The following is a 26,683-nucleotide window of genomic DNA, read 5'->3' as shown; positions in this document are numbered from 1 at the left end:
AACTTATCCCTTAAATTTAGATTGAAAACATATTTGTGTTTAGAGTGTTTTTGTGTGTGGACTTTGAATTTAAAAGAAAGGTTTCAAGGTTAAAACAAAACAAAAAGCCCTAAGATGATTCAGTAAAAATTGAGACATGAATTTCAGTATTTATTAAGAATAATATTAAGAAATAAAAACCTTATGGAGCATAATAAATGATAAGAAATGGATAGAGAATTCAAAGAATGATTAAATGTTAACAACATAATGCAAAGAGCCTTAGAAGTCTAGCAAAGAGTGAGTGTAGGCAGTAGTTGCATTGAGAAGGGAAGAACAGTAGAATTCTCACAGGTCACCGGAAAAGGATGCTTTCCCATTGTGATGAAACAGTAGCATCAAAGGAATGATAGTTAGAAAAGCGTTACTGGGGATGGGGGAAGGGAGTACAGAAAAGGCAACACTAACTTGAGAAAAGTCAGTGACTTGAGGGAAGGAAGACCACAGAACTCTCCACTCACTGTCCACCATTCTAGGAATAACACTTTCCCTAAGGTCAGTGACCAACAAATCTAATGGCGACCTCAATTCTTTTCGCACTCTACCCCCTTGAAGCCTCTGAAACTGGCCATCTACAACTGCATTCATTAAACAAAGAAATACTCCATACACAGGAAAAATAATGGTGAATAAGATCTAACCCTTACCTTCAAGGAATATAAAATCGTAAACAATAAGCTATACTATGGCAACGTGGTAAAAGCTAAACTAGAGGAAGAAGAAACTGCTTTAGAAATATTTAGGGAATAACTAAAAAAAGAAGAGATGAGACTGGGCAGATGATGATGATGTCTGGAAGATGTCACCTTCCAAGGTGGATCTTGACAAATAGGTAGAACTTTGACAAGACAGAAGTTTCTATGGTTTCTTTGACAGTGCACTTTTTTCATTCTCCCATTATATCCCTAAATGCGGTATCTTTAACATTTCTTCCTCAGATCTCTATTCATTCTACATATGAATGTAGAATGCTCTCTCCCACAACATCATCTATTATCTCAAAGCAGAAATTCCTATTTTAACTCCAACCTCTTCCCTAAATTCTTAAACAATACTTCAAATATCTACTGGACATGTCAATAAAGATGCACCATACACATCAAAAAAAAATCAGTATGTCCAAAGTAGAACTCTTTATATTTCCCATAAATGCTTTTATTTCTGTGTGTCTTACCTCCAGTAATAGCATTACATCCACCAATTACTTAGGAACAAAATGTTGGTTTCATTTTTAATTACTCACTGACCTTCAACCATCTCATCAGTTTTAATGGTTGTTCACTCAGCATCTTCAGGTTTTGGAATATAATCTTTCCTTCATTTTAGACTTAACAATGGGCAGAATCTGGTACTCTATAGTTTATTAGTCAAGTAGTTTCAGAAAGAAAAAAATCCCTTCTCTTCCTAAAAAGAAACTGTCCCCATTTGCAGATAACATGATTTTCTACATAGAAAATCCCAAGCAATTAAAAAAAACCCTCCTAGAACTACTAAGATAGTACAGCAAAAGCAAAGGATACAAGATAGCCTGTAAATATTACTTATATTACTATATAAGGGCAACAGACACTAAAATTAAAAATACACTAGCATTTATAGCTCCTCAAAAAATGAAATACATAGGGAAAGCTCTACAACATTTACACAGGAATCATATGCAAAAAAATTGCAAAATTATGATGAAAGAAATTAAAGAAGATGTAAATAAATGTTCATGGATTAAAAGACTCAACATTGTAAGGAGGTCATTTTCCCCAAAGTGATATATAGGTTTAACAAAAATTCTATCATGATCTCAGAAAGATTTTTGCAGATATAGACAAGGTTACCCTGAAATTTACATTGAAAAGCAAAGGAACTCTAACAGCTAAAACAACTTTGAAAAGCCCAATAAACTCGGAGAAATCTGTCTACCCAATTTCAAGGCTTAAAGCTACAGCAATCAGGCTTTATGATATTGGCAGAAAGACAGACAAATTGATTGAGGAAACAGAACAGAGAACCTAGAAGTAGATCCACACAAATACAACCAACTGATTTCTGACAAGATGCAAAGGCAATTCCATGGAGAAAAGATAGCCTTTTCAACATGGTGCTGGAGCAAGTGGACATCCATAGGCAAAAAAAGAAAATAATTAACCCCAACCTAAGTCTCAATGTTTTATACAAATATTAATTCAAAATCAATCATAGACATAAATGTAAAACATACAACTACAGAAATTTAGAAGAAAAAAAATTGAAGCAAATCTTAGGAATCAAAGGCTAGGCAAAGAGTTCTTAGACTTCACACCAAAAGCCAGTTCATAAAAGGAAAAACTGTAAATTTTACTTCAATATTAAGTATAATTTTGTCTTTCAAAATTAACTGTGAAAAACCTGTTAAGAATATTAAAAAAATACTTGAACAACAATAGAAAGCAAAAAGAATTGTGAAAAGGGAAAAAAGAAGATTAAAGACTAGCTACAGAATGGGGAAAAATACTTGTAAACTACATATCCAGGAAAGGACTAATATCTAGAATATAAAAGGAAATCTAAAACCTCAACAGTAAAAAAAAATAAACAATACAATTAAAAATGGCAAAAGATATGAACAGACATTTCACCAAAGATATGCAAATGAAAGATAAGAACATCAGCCATTAAGGAAATGCAAATCAAAATCATAATGTGCTATTACTACACAACTATCATAATGGCTAAAATTTAAAAATAATGAAAATACCAAATATGGCAAGGATGCAGAGAAATTCACGCCTTTGGTGGAGGGTGGGGGTGTGAAGAAAATGTTACAGCCATTCTGGAAAGAAGTTTGACATTTTCTTAAAAATCTCAAGAGGCAACTATCACATGACCCAAAAACTGCAGTCCTGGGTGTTTATCCTAGAGAAATGAAAATGCATATTCACATAAAATTTGTTCACAAATGTTTATAGCGGCTTCGTTTGTAATTGTCAAAAATCGGAAACAACCCAAATGTCGTCCAAGAGGTGAAGAGTTTAAAAACTGTGGTGTATCCTGCCCTGGCTGGTGTGGCTCAGTGGATTGGGTGTCAGCCTGTGAACAAAAGGGTCACTGCTTCAATTCCCACTCAGGGCACATGCTTAGGTTGCAAGCCAGGTCTCCAGTTGGGGGTGTGGAAAAGGCAACCACACATGGATGTTTCTCTCCGTCTTTTTCTCCTTCCCTTCTCCTCTTTCTAAAAATAAATAAAATCTTTAAAAAAAAAAAAACCCACAGAATACCACTTAGCAATGAAAAGAAATAAGCTAGTGATACATGAAACAATCTTGATGAATTTCCAGATTATTATTGTGAATGAAAAGGGACAATCTCAAAATGATTCCATTTATATAGCATTAATGGTTGCCAAGGAAAAGTCATGGTGGGGAAGTGGAAGGGAAGTGGGTGTGGCTATAAAAGGCAACATATGGACTCCTTGCAGTGATGGAAATGTTCTGCATCTTGACTGTTTCAGTGGCAATATTTTAGTGGCAAATCTTACTATCATTTTGCAAGATATTACCACTGAGAGAAACGCTATTCTGTAAGTCTTTCTCTATTATATCTGACAACTGCATAAGGAATCACAATTACTTCAAAATAAAACTTACAATAAAAAGCAGTCATCCACATGGCCAACAGGCATATGACATGTGCTCAGCATCATTAGTCACCAGAGAGCTGCACAATGAAATACCACTGCACACACGCCAGAATGACAAAAATTTTAAAAAAAAAACTGATAATGCAAAGTACTGTCTGAAATAAAGTAACTGGTACTTCACACACTGCTGGAGGGAATGTAAAATTGCACAATTACTTTGAGAAACTGACATCATCTATGAAACTAAGTGTACACTTAGTCTATGATCTAGCAATCCACCTCTACATATATACTCAAGAGAAGTGCTTATTTCCACCAAAAGTTATATTCATAGCACTATCTGTAATTATAAATACTGCAAAACACCTACATATCCATTAACAATACAGTGGGGAAACTATAGATATTTGCAATATTGGTAGACCAAACTGATCAGTCTACTGTGAGAAACAGAAAAAATCTAACATGAAACATGGGAAATATCCTAAGACCTTATCATCACTGTTCTCTATCCCTGAGCTTCCAACCAGGGTTTACAAGGTGGCTGAAATACCAGTCCCCTCAGCATTCTGGGCAGCCAGACCAGGGGTAACAGAGCAGGGTGATAACCATATCTCAGTTTTCCCTGGCATGCCACACAACTATTATCATTTTCTATGTACACCACAGCATGTTACAGTGTGAAAAAAGGTTAGGAAGCAATGATCTAACCAAAGAACAAAGCAGTAACTGTTCTAGCCATGTAGTAATTGTAAGAGCACATGTACACATTAATTATGAATATCTTATTATCATTAATCATTAATGTTAATTATTATAGAAAAATCAGAATAAGAAGCAAAAATAATCAGCATGAACACTAAATAATTAGGAGGTATGACTTTTAATCTTAAGTGTATAACGATTTCCTATGAAGGACCATTGTTTAGGTGCTCATTAGATTTCATTTTCTTCATTTATTAAATAAAGAGGTAGAATTAAATGACAGAGCAGTGACATTAGCAAGATGGTAGAACAGCAGTTTCTAGCACTCATCCCCTCACCAAAATCAATTTGAACAACCATCCATGTGCAAAACTACTTTCACAAGAGCTAAGGTTTCACAAGAGCTAAGGGTGAGAGATTACAGCACCTGGGTTGAACATAGAAAGAAGACAAGATGCACTGAAGAAGGTAGGAAAGACAATCTCACATTTCCCACATCACCCAACCCCCACCCACAGACAACTCAGTGGGGAAAGAGATACCTGCCCAATGGAGGAAGAAGACTAAAGTGAGCACCCAACTTCACCACAATCCTCAGCACCAAGCCTACCAGGTGAAACCAGGCACCACCAAACCCAAGATTCAGGAGCGGCCTCTCAGCACCAGGCCAACCCCCCAGAAACAGGTTCAGGCTGGCCCCACACACCCAGGCTTTAGGCCAAACACTGAAGTCCCAGATACCAGGTCTGCCCACATGGACCCAAGAACAAGAGCCAGACCAGTGGGCCAAGGCTCTAGGCCTGTCCCTAGGCAACAGGACAGCCTCTCAAAGGCGGACAGCAATGCAATTGTAGTGGGGGACATTAATACTACCCTCGGTAAATAGCCAGACAGAAAATCAACAAAGAAGATGTGGACTTGAACAACACTATACATTAAATTAACAGACATATGTAGAACATTCCATCCAACAACAGAATACACATTTAAGTCACACAGAACATTCTCAAGGATAGAATATAGGTTAGACCACATGACAAGTCTTAAAAAATTTAACAAGATTGAAATCAAGTGTCTTTTCCAACCATAATGGAATAAAACTAGAAATCAATAATGAGCAAAACTGGATAACTCATAAATATGTGGAAATTAACAGATCTGTGGGGGAAAAAAACAATGGGCCAAAGAAAGGAAAAAAGTAAAGTAAAAAATATCTTGAGAAATAAAAAAGAAAACACAATATACCATTGGAAGGAAACAAAAGCAGTTCTAAGAAAAAAGTATATAGCAATAAATGCCTACATTTAGAGAACAAAAAGATCTCATAACTTATACCTCAAGAAATTAGAAAAAGAACAAATTTAAAGAAAAGTTAACAGAAGGAAGAAAACAATAATCAGAGCAGAAATAAAGAGACCAAAAAAGTACAAAAGGTCAATAAAACTGAGTTGTTTTTTTAAGATAAAATACAGAATCAAACTAAGTGTCCATTGACAGATGAATAAAGAAAATGTGGCATACGTATATAATGGAATATTATTCAGCCTTTAAAAAAGGAAATCCTGTCATTTGTGACAGCATGGATGAACTTGGAGGACATTTATGCTAAGTGAAATGAGTCAGGCTCAGAAGGACAAATACTGCACCATCTCACTTGAATGAGGAATCTAAAAGGGTCAAAGTCAAAGTAGAATGGTGGTTACCAATGGCTGTGGGAAAAACAGGAAGATGTTAGGCAAAAGGTACAAAATTGCAGTTATGTAGGATAATTCTACAGATCTAATGTACAGCATAGTGACTACACTTAGTAAGACTGTACTGAATACTGGAAATATGCTAGGAATACAGAGGTGCTCTCATCACAGAGAAACAGTCACTCTGTGAGGAGATGGCAGGTCAATCAGTTTGACTATAGCAATTATTTCACTACGTGCGTATATCAAATCATCTTGTTGAAAATATGCAGATCAAATCATCATGTTAAAAATTAAAAATAAAAGGTCAACACTGGGAAAAATGACACAAAAGTTCTTTTTTCCCCTCTTCTAAAATTATATCACTTTTTAAATACATGGTTCTAGAGGAAAGGTTATCTGTGTAGAAGAAAAATTAATCCTGCCTCATACCATACACAAAAATTAATTTGACATGTATCATATATGTAAATTTGGAAAGCACAGATAATAAAGTAACTAGAAGAAAATACAGGCAAATATCTTCATGAACATTCCAGGCATAAGTCGAAAGACACAGGCAGCATTTCAAGGCAGTTCACGAAGGGCAAATATGGAGGCCAACGTGACTAACCCAAAGGCTATAGCCTGAAAAGTAACACAGAATTGTAACAGGCCCCAATTTAGGAGTTTCTTTACAAAAATATCACTAATCAACCTCTGGCAGGCCCATACACACTTTATCTTATTCATTTCATTGTCTGTTTCCCCATGTGGCTAACGTGGCACATTTGCCACAGAGATGGCTGACTAGCATTAGGGCTGCAGTCTACTGCCACGAAGTAGAACAAAGCTAACCGGCCCTCAAAGGGGCTGGCCCCGTGATGTTACCCTTACTAGTACCAAACTTTAAAGCTTTAGCAAGCTTTGCTAGCCCCAGAGCTTGATTGTTAACCCTCCTAGAAAATTATATATAGAAGGTCTGACAAATCTTGTTACTTTGGAATATAAAACAGTTTGCAAAGAAAAAGAATTGATTGTTTCATTTAATTAATCTTTCTTAACAAAATCACTAACAAATAATGATTTCTTTAAAGCAGGGTCTCTCAACCTTGACACTATTGACATTTTGGACCAGACATCTTGCTCCTGTGGAGGACTCCCCCCTGCATAGCAGGGTGTTTGCCAGCAGCCCTGAATTCCACTCTGTAAATGCCAGTGGTATACCCTGAGCTAAGAAAACCAAAAGTGCCTCCACGTATTGCCAAATGTCTCCTAGGAGGCAAAATCACCCATTATCGAGAACAACTGCTTTAAAGAAAACAGTGCAAGGCATTTACATTTTTATTTTATTAACAGAATGTTATTTTATTTATTTAACAAAAACTTATAACACATTATGTCCCAGGTACTGCTCCAAACGCCATGCCAATGTGAATTCACTTAATATTCATAACAGTCTGCAAGATGGGCAGTCACCATGCCCACTTTGGGGATAAGAAAACGTGAGCACGAGAGACTGTGCGTCTGAAGTCACACAACCAGTAAGCAACAAAACAGGGACTGAACACAGGTGAGTGGCTCCAGAGCTCATGCTCTGAACCACCACAAATACCTGATGTTGAAGTCTGGCATGTTCTAGACGAGAAGGAATATCACTCATCCATAGCACATGTTACAAAGAAAAATTTGTGATTTACTAGCCCCTGTCGGAATTCAGGCTACTCATTCTAAAAGAAAAAAATACATGGGGAACAAAACCTGAGATAGATTAAAAAAAAAAAAAACCTGAAAGAATATTCATCCTGGCTGGCATAGCTCAGTGGATTGAGCGTGGACTGGGAACCAAAGTATCCCAGGTTCGATTCCCAGCCAGGGTACATGCCTAGGTTGCAGGCCATAACCCCCAGCAACCGCACATTGATGTTTCTCTCTCTCTCTGTCTATCTCCCTCCCTTCCCCTCTAAAAATAAACAAATAAAATCTTTTTAAAAAAAAGAATATTCATAAATTTGGTATACATATGCCAGTAAGCTAACCTGATCCAGGGAGACTAAGGCACCAAGGACTCCAGGGCTAGAATTACAGGGATCAGTCTACAACAGCTGAAGATGAAAGGCAGAATTCACAACACTAGATCAGCAAATAAAAGTGCTGACCCCAACAGAGGAAAGCAGACCCAACCATTTGTGCGGCTAACTTTCCTCAGTTTTCTTTCTCATTCTAAGACTCAGTATTTTTTAAATAAATGAGATGATTAATATAGTCAGCAGAGTAATTAGCATATAATAGCACTTTAAAAATGTTAGTTTACTTCACTCAGTTTCTTTTCATGTTGTACAAATTTGTTTTAAGTGTTTTAAAGGCATTTCTGTGTAAAACAATATGTTTGAAAAAATAAATGGCAATTAAAATAACTATAAAGAATTCAGTTACACTTTGTGTCATTTTCCCGCCTTCTCTCATAATGGATCTATCTACAGTGTTCCTCTGTAATCTAATTGTTACATGGTCAGGAAGGAGTTGTACTGCGTTACTCAGAGAGGTTAAGTGGTCCTCATGAGAATCAAAACTAAACCATATTTTTATAGCACCAACAAATTCAAAATAAAAGAACTTCAGTAAACAGAACTAAAGTAGGATACTCATCTTTAGTAAGAAGACTTCCTTTACTCTTTCTCAAATTTCAAAACCCTTTTAAAAACTAGGATCTTATTAATTAAAAATGGCACAATAAAGAAGGCAGAATTACTTTGTTGTCACAAATAAACTTACCCACAGCCAAGGCTCTGACTTATTTAGCATGATACTCTCAAGATCCACCCATGAAGTTGTACATGGCAGCATTTCATCTTTTCTTATGGTTGAGTAGTATTCCATTGGACATATGTACCCCATCTTCTTCATCCAATCATCCAATTGTTTCCACGTCCTGGCCAGCATGAATAATGGTGCAGTGAACAAAGGAGTACATACATCTTTAAAAATAACTGTTTTCAAGTTATTCAAGTCAAAGTCCAGAAGAAGAATTACTGGGTCATATGTAACCGTATTCTTAATTTTCTGGAAGCTCCATAATGTTTTCCAAGGTGGCTGTACCAATTTACAATTCCACCAGCAGTGTATAAGGATTCCTTTTTCTCCACATCATCTCCAACACTTGTTATTTCTTGTCTTGTTACTTCTTGTCTTGTTGTTAACAGCAGGTGTGAGGTAGTCTCTCATTGTGGTTTTGATTTGCATTTCCCTTATAGCTAGTAATATTGAGCATCTTTTCATATATCAATCCACATGTCTTCTTGGGAGAAGTGCCTGTTCAGGTCCTATGCTCATTTTTTAACTGAATTCTTTTTCTATTGTTGAGTTAAATGAGTTCTTAACGTATTCTGGATATTAGCCCTTTATCAGAGGTATTGTTTGCAAATATCTTCTCCCATTTGGTTGACTGCCTTTCTATTTGTTGATGGTATCTTCTCCCATTTGGTTGACTGCCTTTCTATTTTGTTGATGGTTTCTTTTGCTGCACAAAAGCTTTTTAGTTTGATATAGTCCCATTTATTTATTTTTGCTTTTATTATCTTTGCCACTGAATACACAAAATCCTCTCAGACCAAAGTCCTTAAGTTTAGCACTTATGTTTCCTTCTATTTATTTTGTTTAAAGTCTTATATATTAGATCTTTGATCCATCTTGAGTTAATTTTTGTTTATGGTGTCAAAAAGCAGTCCAGTTTTGCCCTGGCTGGCGTAGCTCAGTGGATTAAGCGCGGGCTGCAAACCAAAGTATCGCAGGTTCAGTTCCCAGTCAGGGCACATGCCTGGGTTGCAGGCCATGACCCCCAGCAACCGCACATTGATGTTTCTCTCTCTCTCTTTCTCCCTCCCTTCCCTCTCTAAAAATAAATTTAAAATCTTAAAAAAAAAAAAAAGCAGTCTAGTTTCTTTCTTTTGCATACGGCTTTCCAATTTTCCCAGCACCATTTATTGAAGAGGATTTCTTTTCTCATTGTATGTTCTTGACTCCTTTGTTGAAAATTAGTTACCCGTGTACATAGGGGTTTATTTTTGGACTCTCAATTCTGTTCCATTGGTCCATGTATCTGTTTTTCTGCCACTACCACATTGTTTTGATTACTATAGCTTTGTAGTATAACTTGAAGTCAGGGAGTTTAATACCTCTGACTTTGTTCTTCTTTCTCAGCACTGCTCTGGCTATTTGGGGTCTTTTGTGGTTCTCTACAAAGTTGATTTTTTTGTTCTATTTCTTTGAAAAATATCATTGAGATTTCAATAGGGATTGCAATAAATATGTATATTGCTTTAGGTAACATAATCATTTTTAACCATGTTGTTTCTTTCAGTCCATGAACACAGAATATCTTTCCAATTCTTTGTGTCTTCTTGAATTTCACTCACTAATTCTTATAGTTTTCAGTGTATAGGTTCTTCCCCTTCTTTGTTAAGCTTATTCCTAGGTATTTTATTCTTTTTGTTGCAATTGCAAATGGAATTGGGTGGGGGGGGAGTTCATTTTTTTCTGAAACTTCATTTTTAGTATATAGGAACGCAACAGAATTTTGTACATTGATTTTGTATCCAGCAAACTTACTGTATTTGCTTATTGTTTCTAATGGGGTTTTGGTGGAGTCTTTAGGATTTTCTGTATAAAAAAATCATGTCATCTGCAAAAAGTGGTAATCTTTCTGCATTATCAATCTGGATACCTTTTATTTCTTTCTCTTGCCTGATTGCTCTGGGTAGGACTTCCAATACTGTGTTAAATACTAGTGGTGAGAGTAGGCACCCTTGTCTTACTCCAGATCTCAGAGGAAAAGCTTTCAGTTTCCACTCTTGAATGTATTAGCTGAGCATTTGTCATATCTGCCCTTTACTGTGTTGAGGTACTTGCCTTCTATACCCATTTTACTGAGTGATTCAATCATAAAAGGATGTTGTAACTTGTCAAACGCTTTGTTCCATCTATTGATATGATCATACAATTTTATGCTGCATTTTGTTAATGTGGTGTACCACACTGATCAAGTTGTGTATGATGAACCATCCCTGCACCCCTGGAATACAACCCACTTGATCATGACGTGTTATCATTTGAATGTATTGTATTCGATTTGCTGTATTTTCATTCAGGATTTTTGCATCTACTTTTATCAGAGATATTGGTCTGCAACTTTATTTGCGTGTGTGTGCACTGTCCTTGTCAGGTTTTGGTATCAGGGTAATGTGGCTTCATAAACTGAGTTAGAAAGTATTGCCTCTTCAGTAATGAAGTACTTAAAGTAGGATTTTCATCAATTTATAGATGAGGACATTGAGGGTCATACTATAAATTTTAGAACAAAACAAAAAATTCAAATCTTATAACTTATATCCAATACACTACCACCGTGCTGCCTCATGATATACAACCAGCTTATTAAAAAAAAAAAAAACCCTAGGGCAACTGCATTAATAATATATACAAGTAAATATAAGCAAATCTTCAAAGGTTTTTCTTAGTTACTTACTATAAGGCCTCCCTATAATAAAAATCATACAAATGTTTTAGTGATGACCATCAAATCAAGTCTTACTCTCTGAAAGGGCCACTTTCACATTTATGTGGAATTTGACTTAGGCTTTAAAGATAAACCCGAAAATATACTTTAGATATAATATTGAGATAAAATGTGATCAAGAACAAGACTCAGATTGAGCCCTGTATATATTATAGCCATGTTCTGAACTAAGTAATATTAATAATTTTGGCAAGGTAGGGACAGACTTGAAAACATGCAACTGTTATTTCAACTTATTGGTATCACTCACCATTAAATACAACAATCTTAAATCAAAACATTTTTATACCCTGCCATCTTCTGCATACTTACATATCATGAGCTCTAATATGAAATACCTTAGTTAATGAAGAAAAATTCTAATATACTTCTTAATGAAGAACTTCATTCATATGAAAAATAGAAGGTATGCACAAATAAATATTCCAGTGTCTCCAATAAGAACATGGGTGTACTGAAATGAATCCTCAAAACAGAACTCAAGCAAACTAAGAATTCAAGCCATAGAAGTAGAGACAATTTGAGCAAGAGAAGAGATTGCAGAAATCAGGGAACTATGCTGAGTAAAAGATACCAAACTACCTCATCATTTGTTGATACATAAAATTCCATTAACAGAAGACAAACCATTCTCCAAAGGTTTAAACTGCACTTGTACTCACACATTTGCTAAAACTCACTCATACTCAAGTCTGAAAATTAGCCCATCAACTATTTGATAAATATATTTTTGATGGGGATAACCCTTACTATTTCTTGATGAGGATAACCCTTACCATCTAACTAAACCAGAAGAAAATTTAAACCACAAAATTAACCATAAGAAAAAAGAAAACTTTATAAAGATGCTTATCTACTCAGACCTCACAGTTTTGTCTAAAACAACCTTACCTTCAGGCTGAAAATAAAAAGAGGTTGTTAAAACAGTTTTTCTAATGTTTTTAACTAAAATTTTCTGACTATTGTCATTGAAAATATACAGTTTATTAGAATACAGGTTCAATTTCAGAGAAGTAGAACCTGTCAGAGAAGCAACCTGACATGTAATGAGTCAACAGACTGTACAAAATAAATGGTAGTAAGATGAAAAGCACTGCAAATTCAGCATTCTTACCAAGGAACCTGTTCTAATCTGATGGCACTTGATCTAGCATTCTTCCTTCTGTTCATCCCTTTTTCTCACACATAAATTCATTGTACTGAATGTTTTCAATGCTGTTGAAAGCAAAATTACTTAAAACCTGTATTCATTCACTTCAATTACTGATTCTCCTTGAGTATAATACTCTGATTAACAAATACTCTGATCTGTTAATCAGAGTATTTGTATGGTCTGAGATGTTTAATTACCACCATTGGCCTCAAGTTCAAGCAGAGCCCAAAGTCTAAAGGGAAGAAATCATATCCTTGGCCAGGGTATTGGATTTAAGAAAGCATCAAATGACCTCTCTTTCTATAAACTAATGGCCTAATAAAGATTCACGTGATATATACGCATATACTCACTACGTCACTTCTTTGGGAAAGCCTTCCCAAACCCACCACACTAGAATGGGTCCTCTTGTACCACTCTCTAGTATAACACCCTGTACTTTTTAATAGCACTTACCACAGTTGAAATTTTTTGTACAATTCTTCTAAGTTATCTCCCCCCTTAACTGTAATGTCCACATATATCTCGTTCCCTGCCCCCGAAGTTCTGACATTATAGGCAATCTGTAATTTTTAGAGAATGAAATGAGGGTAGAAAAGAGAGAATGAGAGGAAATGTAGATTAAACAGTTACAGTAACATTCTCTGTGCTCCAAAATGGAGCTGCGGGCACAATCCAAAATTCAGTCTGATCCTGACTAATTCAATGTCTGCTGGGCTTGAGAGTTTCTGAAATACAGGTCTATTTACCTCAAGGTTTAGAAATCAAGAACGATCAGAACAAGGCTCCCTCTGTCACTGCCAACAGACACAGAATCATTCAAAACAATTCCTGAACTGGACTAATGACAATCCAAACCCCAAATATCTAGTCAGAATCAAGAAACTAAAGCAACCTGACATGTAATGAGTCAACAGACTGTACAAAATAAATGGTAATAAGATGAAAAGCACTGTAAATTCAGCATTCTTACCAAGGAACCTGTTCTAATCTGATGGCACTTGATCTAGCATTCTTCCTTCTGTTCATCCCTTTTTCTCACACATAAATTCATTGTACTGAATGTTTTCAATGCTGTTGAAAGCAAAATTACTTAAAACCTGTATTCATTCACTTCAATTACTGATTCTCCTTGAGTATAATTATGAGAGCCTCATCTATGATTTGGAATATCAATTTATAATACTAACTTAAATAACTAATAAGGTTAATTAATAAGTACTCATTAACTATACTCCTAGTTTCCCAAAATAAAACAGATTTATCTCATATTAACCATGAAGGAAAAAATACACAAAAATATCTTAAATCACAACACTCTTTTAGAAGAGATCAATTAGTAGAAAGTTAAAATTGGTAATTGATCAAAAAACAATTTAAAAGTTTGACCTACAGAGATTCAAAGAAATCTTTAATACAAATACTATGTTATGATAAAATATTTTAAGACTCCTAATTATCCAATGTCATCCAAATAAATGCAATTAAAATATACATTAAATAAATAAATAAAATTTTTAAAACACTCATTTATCAAATTCTTCTAAGTGAATTATGAATTACTATGAATTAATATTATGAATTACTATGTGCCTATTATAGTTCTTGGGATGTAAACATATTTTACATTCACTATACTATATAAGTAATACAAGAAATTGTACCAAAACATTTTGAAAAGACTTTCCAAAACTTTTCATTCAGTTCTTTGTTAAGCAATCACTTCAATTAACTCTCCTGTCCCAATTATCACCTAACACAATGCCTGGTAGATATTCAATAAATATTTGATGAACAAATTACAACTCAATTATAAAAGTCTTATCACATTTTATCAGTAGCAAAGCTTACACAGATAGACTTACAGAACATAAGTTTACGCTCCAGACTTTCAGTCCAGGTTTTCTTTCACAATCAATAAGAGCAATTACTTATATGTATATTGTTTATGCACAAATATAAAGCAAGATTTTTTTCTCTAGTCATTCACTCCTTAGAAATCTTCATTTTTTTGACAATTTGTTGTCCCACTTAAGATACTTCCCAGAAATCAAGAGCTCTGTTCTAAATAACAAAATTTAGATTACAAAATATATAAAATAGCATGATTATATCTATCGGAAGTGAATAAGGGAAAGTGAAAATGGTATGAAATGCAATCCAACCAGCAAGAGCCAGATCACATAAGGCCCTGAGCAACATGGTACAGACTTGCACATTTTACTGGGATGGAAAGACACTGAGGGCTCTGAGCAGAAGAATAACAAGAGCTGATTTATATTTTAAAAGGCATGAGATAGGTATTTTACCCCATTTTATACGTGAGGATACTGAGGTTCCCATACGTTTAAGAACCTTGCTCGAGATTAGAAAGTTAATGAGTGGCAGGACAGGATTCAAGTCCACACTCTTCCCACCATTTAAACTGACAACGCCTCCCCACGGTTCCTGCTCAAAACCTCTGCACCTCTCTCTTCTCAACCTCTTCCTATCTCTCTAACTGCTTCTTTCTTTTTTTTCCCTCTACTCCAAAAATGAGCATTCCTCAGGTTAATAACAACCAACAAGACGTCACATATGAAAATAAGTTTAACAAACTCAAAAGGTCATTTAATGAGGAGGAAAATTCATCATTTAATGGCTCATTTAAAAGAAAAAGACCAAATGACTGTTACATCTCCAAAGGTATAACAAATAGCATAAATATCATCATTTACTCATTGAAAAGAAAGATAAAAAGAGTCCCTCAACTCTGCCCCCTAAACTAGGCTTCAGGCAAAAATCTCAGGAAGATAAGCACATAGTTAAAAATTCCATGAACTCCAAAGGTCAAGTAATCCAGACTGATATTCTCAGCAGTTGGTATTCCTTAATAATTCCTCCCCTCCCCTCCCTTCTCCTCTCCTCTCCTCTCTCTCGTAAAAAATAAATGGCCTATTACCAAAAATTTTCATTAAGTCTCATTGCTGCTCTCATTTTTTCTAGAAAATCCGCTAACCTACTGCCTTTAAAAACTCAGTCCATACTATATGCCAGAAGCCCTTTACATATTAAGTCTCATTTAATTCTCACCAGGACCTCTGGAGTGAAATTTTACCATTCTTCCAATACTACAGACACAGAAATTGAAGCTTACAACAGTTAGGTAATTTGTCTGAGGTTACCCAGCTAGTGAGCAGTAAGCTAGAATTCTAACATATGCAATGTGATTCCAGAATCCAGAATCCAGAATCCAGAATCCAGCCACCTAAGCCATACTGAAGCACAGAAATCTGAACAGCCTCTTGTAAGTGTAGTTAAGCTCTGGACATTTTGTATAATTACCATTTTTCCCATAAAATACAACTGTATGAGAACACTAAAAAAATAAGCTCATTCCATATCACTGAACTGATTTCTTCAGTCAATGGTCTTCAAGCCCTTAGCAACTAAAGATTGTCCATAAGTTGTTTTTTTAATCCGAAAAATTCCAGCTCTTGTTTAAATTTTATTCAGAGTCTAGAAGTGATTAATTGACCCTCTATATTCTAACGAATTTGTTAGATGAAAAGGTTCAAAGGGAATAAATATTAAGTAAACATTTTCATACTTTAAAGAAGGGTACAAACAAACATCTAAAGGGCAACAAAAAAGCAGCTTTTGAACTCATTCCTTCCCAAAAGTGCAAAAGGTTCTCCTTTGGAGTTAACTAAAGGTAAATGCCAATACCTTAATCTGGTGATCCTGAAGAAAGTCACCTAAAAATAGCAAAATTAAGAAAGGTCAGCCATGGCTGGTGTAGCTCAGTGGATTGAGCGCTGGCTGTGAACCAAAGTGTTGCAGGTTCGATTCCCAGTCAGGGTACATGCCTGGGTTGCAGGCCATGACCCCCAGCAACTGCACACTGATGTTTCTCTCTCTCTTCCTCTTTCTCCCTCCCTTCCCTCTCTGGGAATAAATAAATAAAATCTTAAGAAAAAAAACCTCTAAAATTATAAAAAAAGAAAGGTCTTACAACAACCTGAGATAAGTGAACAAGTTTGCCTTCTTAAAGAAGACACCTAAGAACTTGAACAGCACAGAATCCCCCTACATGGACAATTATGTATTCCAAACATGTCAGGAATTATGGAGGGCACCATGCTTTCATTAATTTTAGTGACAGCTTACAATTTAAACACTTTAACAATGCTTTCATATGTATGTGTATGGTGAGGGGTACCACTTATTGTAAGTGTGTGGCAATAATTAACATTCAAGAAACTTCCTGAAATATATTTCTGGTACATGCATAAATTGTCAGCATATATTACAACATATGTAGGATTCTTTTTAAAAAAATACATGAAGTGACTTGATGATGAGTATTGATGTTCTTTACAAATTGTGAAAACACAAAGATTCACTATTAAAAGGATTAATACATCTACATTTCAACATGGCTCAAGCATTATAAGGTGAATACTAAGAACAGTTGTAGATACCCAAATGAAAAAGCATGACAGCAGATGTATTGAACAAGAGAAGAAATATGAAAGAAACAAAAGCAATCAGTTTAGTTCAAAACATAAAGTAATATTTCAAATGAAAACCAAATATACAAGACCCATTTTATGGGGTCCGGAAAACACTTGATTAAAATTTCCCCCCAAATTAGCTTTCCTTCAAAACTTCTCCTTTTCTATCAATGATGGCAACAGCATCAATGACTTGAAATCCTAGAAGCATAAACAGATCATCACACTGACCCTAACACTGTCGGTCTCTAGTCATTTTCATCCTTTCTGTGAAATGCCTCTTGTCAAATGCCTCTAAAACTGTCCTTCCATTCTCTCTGGTGCTACCTTAGACCTACCGAATGTCTCCATATTCCTGAGGTATTCATGAGTTCATTCATTCATACTTATAATCATTCAGACACTTACTAAGGATGTACTGAAACACTGTGCTAGTGCTGAAGACAAACACCATTCTAACAGGAGACAAGAGACATTGATTATAATGAATGTACTATTTTAATAATTGCAACTCTTTATTAGGGCTCTACTATGTGAAAGCTGCTATTCCTACACACTATTATCCCATTTATATCTTCACAATAGCCCTAAAACATGGGTATAATAATTGCCTGCAAAAATGACTAATTATTCAAGACCTGTTATGAATCAGAAAATAAGATAAATCTTCAATGCATTATTTCACTCAATTCTTACAAAAAAAGACAAAGTAACATGCAAAAAGTCAAACAGCTAGTAATTGGTGGAGACAAGATTCAAATGCACAAGTTACTAATCCCTTTTAAAAGCCCACTTCTGCCCTAGCGGGATTGCTCAGTTGGTTGGAGCACCATCCATACACCAAAATGTTGAGTTTGATCCCCAGTCAGGGCATATACCTAGGTTGTGGGTTTGCAAGGCAAACCTTTCCTGACATACCCCTGCCCCAAACTCAACTGTTGGAATAGAAGGACAGATGTGCCTGTTGCTTCTCTGAACTTCCCTGTCATGGAAAAGACCAATAAATTGTCTAGGCTGTAGATAGGATAACTGTCCAGCACTTAACAGTTGTTAAATGAATGAATGGGGCACCATAAAAGCACCATGGAATTTCAAAGGAGAAATTACACAGCATAAGCTCTCTCCCTACCTATATCATAACCCTGTAAGGGCAGAAAAATTCCTTTTGTATTACTGAACATATCAAGAGCTAAAAAATACTTGTAGATGTTCTATTAAGAACAAAAATACTGAGCTACAGACTGGCCACAATTCATGTGGAAAAGCAGATAAATGTGAATCTTTGCCTTTGGAGATCAAGGGAGAAATTTCCACCTCCAATAATAAGTTTATTATCAACTCCCACTCTCAAACCTTACTATTCAATGTGAGGCTCTTAATCCAGCAGCATCAATGCTACCCAGCAGTGTGTCAGGCCTGCAGAATCTCAGGCCCCACCCAGATGTACTGAATCAGAACCCCCATTTTAACATGATCCCCCAGGGGATTCCTAACACATTAAAGTTTGAAAAGCATCACTCTATACGATAAAATAAAACTGGCTTCTGCAATCTCAGAGAAAGTTACCACCTCCTGTGTTATCTCCACAATCAATAAACTGTTAAAGTACTACAATTATGGGTATGACACACTTCTAGGCATAATAAGGTATATGTCCAAACTATTACTCAATGAGAAGTAAGAAGGGACCATCCACTGAATACTGAATGACACTTTCAGGAAACATACAAAAAAAAATTATGATCTCTACCTTCTTAGAACACAGACTCTATTGGGCAAGAAAATAAGAGACTGAACTTCAATAACCAAAGTAATAAATCTTTAATATCAAGGACAAGGTTATTGGGGGTGCGAGGGAGATGCTGGTGGGAGTATTTAAGTACAAACTTCCTACCAGTTCTCAGTGACACATACACATATTTCCAAATAGTCCCTATTAAAAACTCCAAACTTAGCCCTGGCTGGTGTGGCTCAATGGACTGAGCGCAGACCTACAAACAGAGGGGTTGCTGGTTGGATTCCTGGTCAGGGCACATGCCCGGGTTGCGGGTAGGTCCCCAGTTGGGGGCACGAGAGGCAACCCACGGATGTTTCCTCTCACACATCGATGTTACTTTCTCTCTCTTTATCCCTCCCTTCCTCTCTCAAAAAATAAATCTTTTTTAAAAATATAAAATAAAATAAAAACTCCAAATTTAGATTACCCTACATGTAATAAAGGATCTAGATGACAGGAAGTAAGATCTCCTAATCACCTTCACTACTCAAGGTCTGGAACCACCCTTTAAATCGCCTTGCAAAATCTCAACCAGGTGTCTACTCTGTAAACTTGCAAAACAAACTTGCAAAATCTTCAAGCCACAATCCTGTCATTCCAAAATGAGACAAGATCTGGGGTCACCGGGACTTGCTGTCAAATCTGCCCTTTAAAAAAATGGGGGTGGGGGTACCCAGGGATTTATAGGAAGAAAGATTGCGGGCCATTTCGCTGACCTCTCCATTTCCAGGCAGAAGAGAGCAAAAATAACCCAGGTCCCTGTAACCACAACTTTAAGTGTTCAAAACTTAATCCCAGCGTTGGGAGCCCATCCTCTTCCCAACTACAGGCATTTAGATGACAACTCAACCTCTAATTCCCTTCCCTCTTCTCCTGTCCGGGGTAGGTTTTGGGATATCCGCCCCTTGCAACCTCCCCATCCCACCACCCTCCGCCACGGGGGAAAAAGGAAAAAAAAAAAAAACACTCTGACCCCTCCAAATGAGATACAGACACAGGATGAGCCCCCCAGGCCTCTCGGAATAGGACTGTACCCCCGGCCCATCCTCCACACTAAACTCGCCCCAGGCGAGGGGCTGACGGGTCTCACCAAGTACAGGGGGATATAGATCTTCAGGGACTCCTCCAGGGCGCCCCCAGTGATCTGCACGAAAGAAACCCCGCAGGAAGGGTGCCAAGTGTGGCCGATCTCGTAGCAGTTATGAGGGATGGACTTGCTGAGAGCCGCCATGACGAAGAGCCGTGCGGGGCACCCAAAGGGGTGAGCCGAAGTTGGGGAGGGAGGTGGGAAGGAGGGACAAGCGCGCTCGCCCAACCACAGCAGGCACACGGGGCGGCGCGCTGGAGGTGGGGAATGAAGGGGAAAGGTCACCCCAGCGGGGTTACTCTAGGCCGAAGTCCTCGGATGTTGAGCGCTCGGCGTATCGCAGCTCGAGGGGGCGGGGCGCGCACCGGGGGCGGGGAGAGGCGGAGCATGCGCGCTCCCTCAAGCCTGCCTCAGCAGAGACGCGCACCGCCCCTTTGAGTCACTAGCTTCCCCGAGAACGGAAGGTGTGAAAACGCTACTCCGGGACGCGCCTGCCACTGTTCGACTCAGCACCTCCGTCTGCAGGAGAGCGAGTGTTTGGGTGGATGCGCAGTGTTGGTGACTGGGGTCACATTGTTCTACAGCCACGGGCCTCTGAAAGCCCGGCCAAGTAGAACTAAGAGCAGTGGAAAAAGGGATTAAATGTTTTCGTTGGGAGCTGGTGGAGGAAGATGATTGCCAGGGAAGAGCCTGGGCATCTATTCTGGCCAGTTCCCCTTCTCTCGAGTGCCAGGTAATGAATAGCTAAGGCTGCCTCGGTTTATGACCTCGCTGCTTTCAATTGCTGGATTTAATAAGCTCTATGGGGCCTGAAAGGCTTGAAAAAAATCTATTTTCGAGGTTCATACACTTCCTGTGCGGGAAAAGGGCAGTAGTAGGTCTTATACAAACATCGGGACACTGAGCACTACTGTCTATAGCATCCTCCACACGTGCTCAGCAGCCAAATAGTACACACAGTAGAGGCAGCACCGGCATTGAACTCATGCCTCACATAGGCATGAGTTCAACAGTTGACGAGAGATGGGATCTGTGTGGCCTATGAGTCCTATAACCACTCTAAACCTCAGTTTCCTCACCTCTAATAACCTCCCAGATTCCTTGGAACTCTAAATTTTATAGTTTCTTAAAGCAGGAGCTTACTACATTTAGAGGAACCCCATTCTATTCTAGTCTTCATTCATTCATTCTACAAATATTTACTGAGCACATACTATTTTCCAAAAACTTTTCTAAGCTCTGTAGATTCAGATGTGAACAAGAGAAAGGATTCTGCCCATCCCTCCTCCTCCTCCCAGTGTCACATAGCCAGAGCCAGAGCTGCCACTACAACCATAGACAATGTACTATGGATTACAGAGTTACAATGAGTAATGAAGTCACCAGTTTTTAATAATATTGTCAACTGATGGTCTTTGGTGTCAATGCAACACCAACAAGAATTCCCAATTTGAGATGTGGTGAAGAAGGAAACTTCATTGATGCAAACAGCTCAGTTGTGATACAGCACAGCTGTGAAACTGCTCACTAGTGTTACAGCTCAACTATGAAGCAGCATGGCCTATGGACAGCACTGCTGCATTGTGGCCCTGGGACCAGACTCCTTTTCTGCTAGACATCTCCACTCTGCTCTGGTCTACACTGTTCTGCGCTGTGCTAGTCTGCTGGGGTTAGGGAGCACAATCTTTAGTCTCTCTTGGATGAAGTGTCACAGGGGAGCTGACTTACATACACAGAAGTCCACAAACCTGGTTCCTGATTGATTTGTCCTCATGTAAATGAGGACTCCAAATCTTCACAGTTTAATTGGCCCAAAAGACAATGTTCTGATTAGTCAGAATGAAGCCTCTCTCAGTGATTGATGAAGATGCACATGGGGATATAGCCGCACAGCTCTCGTTGGACAGAGAGAGCCTGAGTCCTACTGGTTGAAATACCATTCCAGAAACTCCTTTGTAAAGGCTGGCTCAGATGACAGGAGCACAGTGCAGGCAGGAAGTTCAGTGCAGGAGGCAGGCACCATAGTGCAGGATTCTCCCTGAAGTGTAAGTTTGTGTGGGAGGCCCCGATGCAGAAATAAATGGCTGTAGCTTTGTTTTGTTTTGTTTTCATTTGAGTCCAATTAAGCCACTGAGAGTCCTTCTTGGTAGGCATCTTCTTTCTCAAGGTCCACAGTATGAAAGTAAGGAAATCCTTCTACATGAGAGGAGATCAAAAAAAGAAAGAAAGCAGTTCTCTACTGTTTAAGTGGTGACCAAAGTGACACAAGACAAATAATTATATAGGAAGCAAAGTAGATCTTGGTGAGTGACACTATAGGGGGTTTCTTGTGAAGTTACTGCTTCTGAATGACTGCTGATTTGCTTTGTAAAGTGCAACATACAAAACAAAAGAGTCTAAGAAGGAAGACCTGGTGTTTATATTTTGGGCTTCTGAAAGTACACCTTTAAAAAGCATGATGATTTGTGTTAGCTCTCAATATGTCATTTAAAAAAACCCTTGCAGGTATTAAGCGTGAGTGGCAAGTATATGGATTGGATGAAATTAAAGATGTTCATCACTTGTAGAGAAATGGGGGAGGCCACGTAGTAGTCTCACTTGAAGATAAGTCCTTATAAAATGACAAATGCCATCCAGATGTCAAGAAGCTTCAGTTCATTGGAATAGTATTAGGTTTTGTTTTGTTTTATTTTTCCTTTTTATTGAATTTATTGTGGTGACACTGGTTAATAAAATTACGCAGGTTTCAGGTGCACAATTCCACAACACATCTGTACACTGTAATGCATGTTCAACACCCCAAGTCAAGCCTCCTTCCTTTTATCCCCCCTCTACCCTCCTCCGCCTCCCTGCAATCCCCACACTGTTGTCCCCTGTCTATGTATTTTTCTTTTTTCTTTTTTTCTCTTTGTTTTGTTTTTCCCCCTTCACAATAGGCCCTTCCAAAACAATGAGAGAAGGAAATACTCCATTTAAGCAGCCTATCAGCAATTGCCATTAGACTGTTTAATCCTGTCACCTTAACATAAAACCCAAGGAATGCCTTCCTGTCATGTTTTAGCCAAAACAACTGGTTCTATGCCTCCCCTGCAGCAAGCACTACAATGAATGAGATTGTCACTGTGAATAGCTTAGCATACTGTAAAGGGTAAGCTAATTGAATGCCCTAAAACCAGTATCTTAGAGAAGGAATATGGAAAATAAATAAGAAAACTAAACAAGATAATGTAAGATGGGTGCAATAATAATATGAGATAGTATGTACTGAATTAGATAACGCAAGATAGTCGTTTAAAGGAAACAAAAGAGGAGTACTCATTAGATGAAAAGCCCAAACTAACAGTGATAAAGAGATAAAATCTCTTTTTTTTCTCAGGTGAATATTAGCTGACTTAGGCTAAGATAGTGACTCCATAACCATGAGGGATCCCAGGCTCCTTCTGAAGGAGACTCTACTAACTGTTACCGATGATTTCCACCCTGGCTTATAAAACAGCTGCTTCACCTTGAGCCATGACACTCATATGGTAGCCAGGAAGACCAGAAAAAGAGGGAGAAGATATACTTCCTCTCTTTAAGAAATCTTCCCAGAAGATCTCTGCAAAGTACTTCTCCTTACGTCCCATTGACCCAAGCTTTGTCAAATGGCCACACTTGGTTGCAAGAGAGGCTGGGAAATGTAGTTTTTTTATTGGTTGGACAAATATTCTGCTAACTTTTTGTTTTATTACTCAGCAAAATAAAGAGAATAGATAATGGGGGCAACTAGCAGTGTCTTCCACAGTTCTATGCCTCTGGTTACTCAAATATCTGAGCACATCCTGCTTCCCCCAGATAAACATACCCTTCCATTCCCAAGGGGGACAACCTAAAGTCCCATACAGTTACCCCATCCTGCTCAAATTCCAGCAGCTTCCTCAGGACCAAATACAGCTCTCATGTTCAAGTTATCTCCCCACTTAACACACTCAATATACAAGGGTAGGATAGGAAAAAATAACTGCACTTATTTTTGAAAAATTCTTCAATGCAAAGTATGAATCAGAAACACAACATAAACTTGTCTTCAGAAATTACAGGAATAGCAATGCAGGCTTTTCCTACTTAATTTCAATAACCAATATGTGAAAATCTGATGTTCTGCAAGAAAATGCTCAAAGGAGCCTATTTTTTAATGGAAAAAAATAAAATGTGTTACACATCAACCCCAAACCACTCACATGTTTAAAATAAAGTAAAATGCCAAACATAAGTTACAAACTATCATGTTAGGATGTATAATACTTAAAGAACACCATTTTCACCACCAAACAATTCACACAGTTGATATCAGTTATTTTTTTAATGTAATGGCTCAGGCAGTTTGCACACATAACAATGAACATTATGTTCACAACGTGGCACAGCAAATGCCAGTAACTAAAGAAATTTTAAAAATATAATTGAAAGCAGGCAATTTCTTTTAATCGACTGTTAAATGGAGACTTGAAGCTTACAGATATTTGAGAAAAGAAGAACATAGTTATTGTTTCCACAGGTGCTAGGTGACATTGATTATAAGTTGGATGGCAAAAGGACAATTTCAGGCAAACTTTCAGATTCAAAGGAATTTAAAGGTTTCTCTATACTTTTGCTCTTGCTGCTGTAAAGACTCCAGAACATGAAGGCATTGATAAATTCTCAGGGAAGATGATCTGTGCTCTAGGATTGAAAATAAAATTGCAAAATGGAGCAGTTTGCAGAAAAACCAGCAGTTCTTATTTGTAATTACTTTGTAACGTATTATAAGACATAACAGGCTGTTTTTTAAAAAAAGGATTCTCATCAAGTTTCAGGGTGATGTTACATAGTAGCTTCACTACATATTCTCTTGGACCTTCATTTTTGCTGCTTTTCATAAAAAAGTCTTCAGGGTTCATCAGCAAGGTGCAGCAAGGGTTCTTCAAAGAAGGTACACAGTGAATGAAAGAAACTAATCTGACAATTTGTGGCTGAATTCAAGGCTTTGAAGATCGGCCAAGCTGAAAATTGTTGCCCTTGCAAGTTTCTGGTTTTGAACATGTCAATGGAAAAGAATCTCCTGCAGAGGATTTAACAACACTAAATCTTTCAGCTTTACATGCAGTCATTAAAGAAATGCATATCAGGCATGACGACGACAAAGCATCAAGCATCACTCATACTAAGGCTCACACTAAGTATGACATTATGGCAGCAGCAGTCAGACACACATTCCCTTTGTTGACACTAGGCAATCTTTTCAACATAGTCGCATGTAATTCTGACTCTGCTGACAATTTTAGATGCAACATAACTTCACACTTTTCTTCTCATTACTTTACTTAAAATATTATATTACATTTTTAAGATGTAAATATAAAATTTTGCCCTACAAACATTAAAAACTTTTGTATTGAGAGATACAAGCAGGCAGTGCTTTTGCCAATATAATTCTCTTCAAAATTTAGGGGAATTCTAATATATTAAATTATAACCACTCCATTTTTAATAGGCCATACCCACAAATCTCTTTGAGACAGATACTTTCCAAATCAAGCTGAGTGTCAGTCAATAGAAATCAAAGATATTTTCACATATTGCAATTATATTAAATTTTTGAAATATATCAAAAATGATAGTTAACTGTCAGATTTTGTTACTTAATTGGTTAATATGGTAGTAGATCATAAAATTTTAATATTTTATAAATTGCATTCTGTAATCTACATTTGAATTTTATGCATTTAAGGTACTAGTCTGAGAAGATGCCATAATCCGAATGTTTATGTCCACCAGAACTCATATGTAGACATCCCAGTGTTCAGTGTGATGGTATTAGGAACTGGCCTTATAACAGAGGCCTCAGAGAGCTTAACCTGTCCCTTCTGTCATGTGAAGACAGCAAGAAGACAGTGGCTATGAACCAGGAAGAGGGCCCCCACCAGAATGTGACCATGGTGGCACCCTGATGTTAATTTCTGAGCCTCCAGAACTGTGAGAAGTGAATTTCTGTTGTTTATTATTCACCCAGTCTGTGGCATTTTGTTATAGCCGCCTGATAAGACTAAGGCAGAAGGGATCCGTGGTCTTCCTAAGCTGCCAGAGAAATCCATGGCACAAAATATTTTTAAAAATAATGCATTGGATCAGTGCTAAAATCTCTATAGCCTTAATGATGCTTAGCTTTTCATCCAGTTTCAACCTTTCGAACTTTTCATCTCATTGATTAGATTAAAGAGAACTAGAAGCCCCATCCCCCCACCCCACCCTGCTCCGGCCAGGGCAGCACGAGACCAAGAGCAGTGGCTTTGACCTGGCGGGAGCCTCAGCTCTCCGCCCTGCTCTCTCACTTGTTCACACCTGCTCATCCAAAGAAAGTATCTCCCTTATTTTTGAGTATTTATTAATCTTTTTTAATAGGCTTGCAATTTTGGTGAGGGAGGGAGAGATGATCAGCATGTATTTCATATGCTCCCTTACAGCTTGGATGCATGTATTAATTTTGCATTCAGAAAAAAAAAGGAAAAGATGCAATGTTACATTCTTTAATTTATTTATTTTCTTAATG

At 37.4% G+C, this 26,683-nt stretch overlaps 1 protein-coding gene and 1 pseudogene across 2 annotated transcripts in view; one reads left to right on the top strand and one right to left on the bottom strand.

Annotated features, from left to right (window-relative positions):
• The window catches only part of TMEM135 (transmembrane protein 135), a 237,548-nt gene extending 217,107 nt beyond the window's left edge, over positions 1 to 20,441 (bottom strand). Inside the window, exon 1 of one of the 2 annotated variants that reach the window (XM_045818190.1) lies at positions 20,119 to 20,441. In XM_045818190.1, coding sequence (XP_045674146.1) covers positions 20,119 to 20,259 — 141 coding nt within the window. In that variant the 5' untranslated portion in view covers positions 20,260 to 20,441. The remainder of the gene's footprint in view (positions 1 to 20,118) is intronic. The other variant, XM_045818189.1, reaches the window with a different exon arrangement.
• Positions 20,258 to 22,733, top strand: LOC123805358 (annotated as a pseudogene).
• The last annotated feature ends 3,950 nt before the right edge of the window (positions 22,734 to 26,683 follow it).

The sequence above is a fragment of the Phyllostomus hastatus genome, unplaced genomic scaffold (genome assembly GCF_019186645.2).
Source record: "Phyllostomus hastatus isolate PE091 unplaced genomic scaffold, TTU_PhHast_1.1 phas_scaffold_317, whole genome shotgun sequence".
NCBI lineage: Eukaryota > Metazoa > Chordata > Mammalia > Chiroptera > Phyllostomidae > Phyllostomus > Phyllostomus hastatus.
Note: the sequence above shows the minus strand (reverse complement) of the source record. Positions and strands in the feature narration are given on the sequence as shown.